We start from the raw sequence: 6,240 nt of genomic DNA, 5'->3' as shown, positions 1-6,240 counted from the left end.
CATTTTAGCTTTCTAAATTTTTACCTTTGCTGTTTTAAATCTGTATTTTAAACTCCTGTACTGCTGCTAGGTTTTATTGTGGTTGTATTGTTATATTGTGGTTTTAATGTTCTATATATTTTAAATTGTTTTATTGTGTGTTGTTTGGTTTTAGTTTTTGTGAACCGCCCAGAGAGCTTCGGCTATTGGGCGGTATAGAAATGAAATAAATAAATAAATAAATAATAGAAGCTCCATGTATGACACAGGGCTCTGGATAGGAACAAGTGACTTCAGTGGAACAAATCTTGTATAAATAGGTGCAGGATCCTAGCATCAGTTATAAATCCACATGACACCTGTTTGGATGATTTCCTAAACAGGCCTCTCTATTCACAAAGTAACAGCATTGATATTTTATCATCTTATGATTTCTAGGTGTAAAAACCCAAATGAACAGGACTTGGGGAAATAGAATACTTGACTTAATTAAACAGTTTATTTGTATTTTATAAAAAAAATACCAGGTAAAGTCTGGACACGTTCTAACTGATTCAGTTAACAAATATCAGAAGATAAATAGCAATTCAATAATATTAATTTCTTAGATAACGTTATGAACCATAAATACTTTAAATCAGTTGGTGGTTCTATAGGTTTGTCTCTTATAAATAATTATTTTAAACGGATAAATATGAATAAATAGGTTTATATATTAATCGGAGCTCTCTGTAGAAAAATAATCTTATCCTCTGAGGTTTGGTCTGTATCCCTTCTGCCCTTGGGGGTTTTGTCTTCTCCTCCTCCTCTTTCGTTTGCTGTCTTCTACGTTCACCTCCAGCAAAACATTATACATCTCAGCTGCTGCCTTGCGCTGGATTTTCAGATCATGCATCTGTTTCAAATGACAAATAGTGATGAATTAAAACGTTTGTGGGGAATTATAGGAACAGCACATTGTGTTCTAGTGTCAACTTACTGATCAGAAAAATAACACATTTTTAAAAATAGCAATAGCATTCCAAAAATCCTGTAAAAGATACAGCAGTGTCTTTCTGCCCAGGAGGTTGTTTCAGACTCAGATGCCCTGATCCAGGAAAACATTCATCAGGGCTGGGTGACTTGTGGCCTACCAAATGTTTTGCCCTACAACTCCCATCATCACTCACCATTGGCTATGGTGGTTAAGGCTGATGGGAGTTGTAGACCAAAACATCTGGCAGGTCACAACTTGCCCACCCCTGGTATACATGACACTCCTGTGTCTGTAATGTCTCTCCCATACATACAGATTACTGAATAAGGAGGAAGGACCTACCAGTTTGCAACAGGTTGTTATTTATTCTTTTATATGGTAGCATACAGTAGCATACCATATCCCTCCTTCCCTTTTTCCTCAACGCCAGCACCAACCTTGTTAGTCCAGCTTGGTTTAGCTGAGCAGGGATTTGAACCCAGATTTCCAAGTCTAACTCCAACACTTTAACCACTAAACTACACTCTACATGTACCTACAGTACCTCTCTGGCAACAAGGAAAATAATAATCTGACTATTCTTAGTTTTATCGGGATGGACACTGCTTGATTCCGAAACTGGCTGCTAATGCTCAGTCTTGAACTCTGGCTGGGTAGCAAACATGAGTTAACTCCCTGGGATACTAGCGCTCATTATTCTGCACTATCAGATGAAAATCTGGACTGCTTTTGCTTTGGATACCTACTAATACAAGATACATAATTCATTCTTTCATGCTCCTTTCACATTACACCCATTTCTTTCCCTGCCAGCCATTAGACTTACAACTTGGTATTGCTAGAGCAATGTTCAGAATTACAGGAAGGTACCTTCTGCCACAAAGTTAAGCAGGTCTGGGCCTGTTCAGCAACTGGATTGAAAACTGCCTGGTAACGCTTTGTTTGCTGTAGTGGTGTGGTGGAGCCAGGGCTCCCAGGGACACAGTACCAGCACCTTTTTATTAGCAGAGATGCTGATGCCATCTGCCAACCCACTCAAAATCCCCTATTCCCTCTGAGCTTAGCTGCAATCCTCCAGTAGCTGAGGGGAGGGATGAATTTTCCCAGCAACAATGTATTGTTGTGAGCTATCACTGTTGTAAGGCAATGAATTTTGTGGGGTCTTTTCTTGAGTGGGCAATGAATACCCATTAGCTTCACAAAAGACCTGCTCCTGGTGGAAATGAAAACTGCTATAACTGGATTGTTGATATGGATCAACATGGCAGCCTGCATCTGTGGATGGTCCTTGGGGCGTGGCTATGGGGATGGTCATGATGAGTGTCTGCACTTTACCACCATGCCACTGGTTTTCTGTTTAAAGCTCTTTGGAGGAACGGCAGGATAAAATTGTAAATGAATGTGTAAGCATTGGCACTGATGCATTCATCCATAGATTCTAATAATGGACTGTGAGCTGATCCCTATCGTGACTAGACTTGGCCTCACATTTCCTTCTACTCATGGTGGTCTTTCAAACATTTACATTGTGTAAAAAGCTGCATTTTATATCTCATATAAAATAAGAAATATCTGTGACTTCAGACATGAATTTATTGGTGGGAGTGGTGGAGATCTCCAGAATGCAATTCACCCACAAGGCTGGTCCTTGATATGGAATCATCTTTTTCCATTGCCACTGAACATTAAGTTGTTGTTTCCATTAAAGTATCCACCAAAATCTCTATCTCGTTAGTTACTGGCAATTCAGATCTCATCAGTGTGTAACCCACAGCCCATCTGTCCACACAGGCATAGCCTTAGCCACATCACACACACACACACACACACACACACACACACACACGGCCCTTCTGGTCATTATATTACATATCGTAAAGAAAAAGAAAGAATTGGCTATTACCGGAAGCTTTGACAACTCAATTATATCATTTGCTTTCTCCAAGCTTTGTCTGTATTTGTCTTGATATTCTTTCAAGGCATCTACTAAATTCTGGATGTATCCTGAAGTCTGGGTTTTGCTTGCATTGCTCAGCATTTTACTGTACATGGAAATAATCTGGGCCAGTAAGATATTTTTTTCTTTGGCCTGCCAGAAAACCAGAAAAAAATATGGATTAGTGACATTTCCCTGATAACACAAAGTTGGACATTTCAAAGGGAAGTCCTTCAGATTCTTCACTCCAACTGGGGTGTCCTCAGACCATCACATGAACATTGGTGATATTAGTGTTGCTATATCCTGAGGCAGCCATTTGGCAAAAGCCAAAGCAATGGCTATCTCCCTTTTGAAACCAAAGTGGCTACTTATGAGTTTCTCCCGATATGTTGCCAGAATCATGGCAGTAAAAGTGATAAGGTTGCTAGTTGTCTAATTAAAAAGGAGAATGTGAACACAATGTTACTTCTCCAAAACTGTCTGAAGCCGTAGCCCATGTCCTTGAATGCAGAATTGTTTTTTTATGGCTAGCTACTATTTAGCTATTGACATTTCATCTTGGCAAACTAGAATTGCATAAAACTTGGTCAAACAAACAAACAAATCGAGAAAATTACCTGTGACCAATGGCTGTTCTTCAGTATGTGTATAAAAATAGATCCACCCTCAGCAACATTAGACTGACTGGTGTTCTGCAATACAAAATACAACTGTCTCAACCAAACATATAACACAATTCAGTCTTGTCAATGAAAGCTCTGGATCAAGCAGTTTTCTCCTCAGTAAGATCTACAACAGCTATATTTTCCCTTGGGCTTGAACCATGCCACCTGGTTTACGTCAAAGCCAGTATTTAAAACAAATTTGCTCAGCAGTGCTGGCCTTATACCTCTATTGTCCATTTAGAAAGGAACTACATTCTCTCTACTTAGAGAGAATGGACATACTCCCCACTCACTTTGATTTGCACGCCCAAGAGCAAACAATATATAGTCATCAAGTGTATTGGTGAACTAAATATACATGAATGATTTTGCCTGGAATATTTTCTTGTTATTGTTATAAACAATCTTGACACAAGCTATTAAAAGTAATTATAAGACTCAATAATGGAATTGCATTGGTCCTGGTTTGTCAAGAGAATTTAATCTTAAAGAATTATTTATTTTTGAGCAACAGAATCCTAACCAATTGCTTTAGTCACTGCAGTCACGTACAGCTTCAGCTGTACCTGCATCTCCCACATGAGCAATTTGGCTGCATAAGTTCCCCTTAAAATACTACCAGTAGCATTATCAGATGAAGAAGGAAACCACTTGAATTTGACTGACAGCTCTTCTTGCTGAGCAAATGTCACCACCAATAGAGTGTACTAAATGTGGCATTTCTTTGAACACTCCAAGCTCAACCTGGGCAGGCTGTATCCCCACCTCCTGCCACGGTAAGTTCCTTTGGGCAAATACCCCTCAAACATTAAAGATGTATGACCACTTGAATGCAGAAGTGACTTTGCATTCAGTTGGCAGCATCACTCTTTCGGTAACATCGAATGAACCATTTTCATAATCTCCAAAGCTGCTTGAAGCAGAGGTTTAAATCTGTAGGAAATGACACTCTCACAAGAAACGTTTAGGCTAGAGGGTTGTGTCTAATGTTAGTCTTGCTTAAAGTAGACCCGCTGAAATAAATGGGACTTAAGTTAGATTAACGTTGTCTACAACCCAGAGAGACTTTTATGACTATGATTAACAAAATGAAGAGTTTCCTTGGCATACTTCACTGAATGCAAGCTTTAAAAAATACATGTCCATGAGGAATTTAATAATGTTGAACTTGTCACAGTGAAAGGACTCTATACATTCAAGTAGAACAGGGATGTGAAGAGGTACCAGCCAAGCTGTTATGGTCTGGGGCTAGTCATGGAAAGAATAAGAGAGGTTGCCAGTTCAATGAAGACTACAGCAAAACACTTTTGGTTACAAGTGAACACCTCTGCCCAGCAATGTCCACCCAGCCTATTCCTATTTGTGAACACAAATTATAAAGAAAACCATTCTCCTCTAATCATATCAGATGTATAGAAACAAGCACAGTTACATGCCCGGCTCATGAAACTGTATCATGAAATACGGGTATATCTTAAAGGCTCATGTGAATGAACAACAGAAGCAACTTCTACACAGTCCAAATTCACAAAAATGTATAAAATGGAATGACTGGAAAATGTAGTACAAGTCTATGTACCATGACACATTGCATCATAAACCCAGTTCTAGCTAGCTGCCCAAGGGCATGGACATCCTCAGATATGTCATATATGGCAAATGGAGAAGAGAATAAGAATATTGTCAGAAGATATACTTACGAAGTCTTTCTCCAGCTTTTTTATAGATTCTCCTATGTGTTCAAAAGTTGAACTTGGGAGAAAATGTCCATTAGAACAACTAATCGCCAAAAAGATGAATAGACAAATCTGCCAAGCCATTGTTCTCGACTCAAGTAGAAATGCTGCTCCACAATAGAGTTTGATGGCAGACCAGCAGTGATGTTCTAGCTTCGTTGTCTATTCTGCTTGCAAGTTTGATCTTAGCCTCTCAGGGTGGGGATATTTATACCTGGTTGTTGGTGTGTTTTTTTAACTAATCAGAATTACGCAGTTTTCACACATTTCAGGAGATGGTGTTAGATAAGGGGCGTGTCTGGTTTTTATTAATAGTCTTGGTTTGTGGGGTTTTAGCATTTAAAGTTTCCTTTAAGTGATGGCACTCCATATGATGAATCCTTTGCTACGTGTCCAGCTTGCAGTTCTTCAAGGATCCCTCGAAAGCATGCCCACATCAGCAAGTGGGCAGAGCGAAATTTCCACACCGACCCCAGCCCATCCCACTTTAAAGGAAACCCCTTGCACAGTGCCCTGAAACTGCTTTAGCATTTTGTGGTGGGGAATAAACAAGACAGGAAATTCAGGTTCAAGATATATTCTTGCCAAGCAGATGTGTTAGTGACTCTGATATATGAGTTTCGTAAACCATCAGAAAGCAAAGAACACACTGCATGTGGTTAATGGGTCAGTTTGACAGACTTACATTGCTTTTCATTCAAAAGAAAAAACCTACCAGATTAATTGTATTACCTTTTCATAAACCTTCAATCTTCTTTCATATCTACTTTATGGTGTATGTTTCCATACCTAAGAACATAAGAAGAGCCACACTGTTTCAAACAAAGGGTCCATCTAGTCCAGCATTCTATTCACACAGTGGCCAACCAGCTGCCCACAGGAAACCCTCAAGCAGGACATGAGAGCAACACACCCTCCTGCCCATGTTCCCCAGCAACTTGTGCA

At 39.5% G+C, this 6,240-nt stretch overlaps 1 protein-coding gene across 1 annotated transcript; it reads right to left on the bottom strand.

Annotated features, from left to right (window-relative positions):
• Positions 1-457: 457 nt before the first annotated feature.
• Positions 458-5,480, bottom strand: IFNG (interferon gamma). The gene is made up of 4 exons (XM_084811806.1): positions 5,260-5,480; positions 3,512-3,586; positions 2,859-3,044; positions 458-874 (listed from the first exon to the last, which is right to left on the bottom strand). Exons 1-4 carry the CDS (start codon positions 5,377-5,379, stop codon positions 725-727), a joined length of 531 nt encoding a protein of 176 aa, XP_084667932.1. The 5' UTR covers positions 5,380-5,480; the 3' UTR covers positions 458-724.
• Positions 5,481-6,240: the final 760 nt, after the last annotated feature.

The sequence above is a fragment of the Heloderma suspectum genome, chromosome 7 (genome assembly GCF_057233095.1).
Source record: "Heloderma suspectum isolate Gila_16-S chromosome 7, 16-S_ref, whole genome shotgun sequence".
Classification (NCBI taxonomy): Eukaryota; Metazoa; Chordata; class Lepidosauria; order Squamata; family Helodermatidae; genus Heloderma; species Heloderma suspectum.
The sequence above is the reverse complement of the archived record's forward strand: the minus strand, read 5'-3'. Positions and strand labels throughout refer to the sequence as shown.

Coding starts and splice junctions, on each gene's coding strand:
- IFNG (XM_084811806.1), bottom strand. CDS start 5,379: ATGGCTTGGCAGATTTGTCTATTCATCTTTTTGGCGATTAGTTGTTCT. Junction 3,045..3,511: donor AGAACAGCCATTGGTCACAG/GTAATTTTCTCG, acceptor GTTTTCTGGCAG/GCCAAAGAAAAAAATATCTT. Junction 875..2,858: donor TTGAGTTGTCAAAGCTTCCG/GTAATAGCCAAT, acceptor CATTTGAAACAG/ATGCATGATCTGAAAATCCA.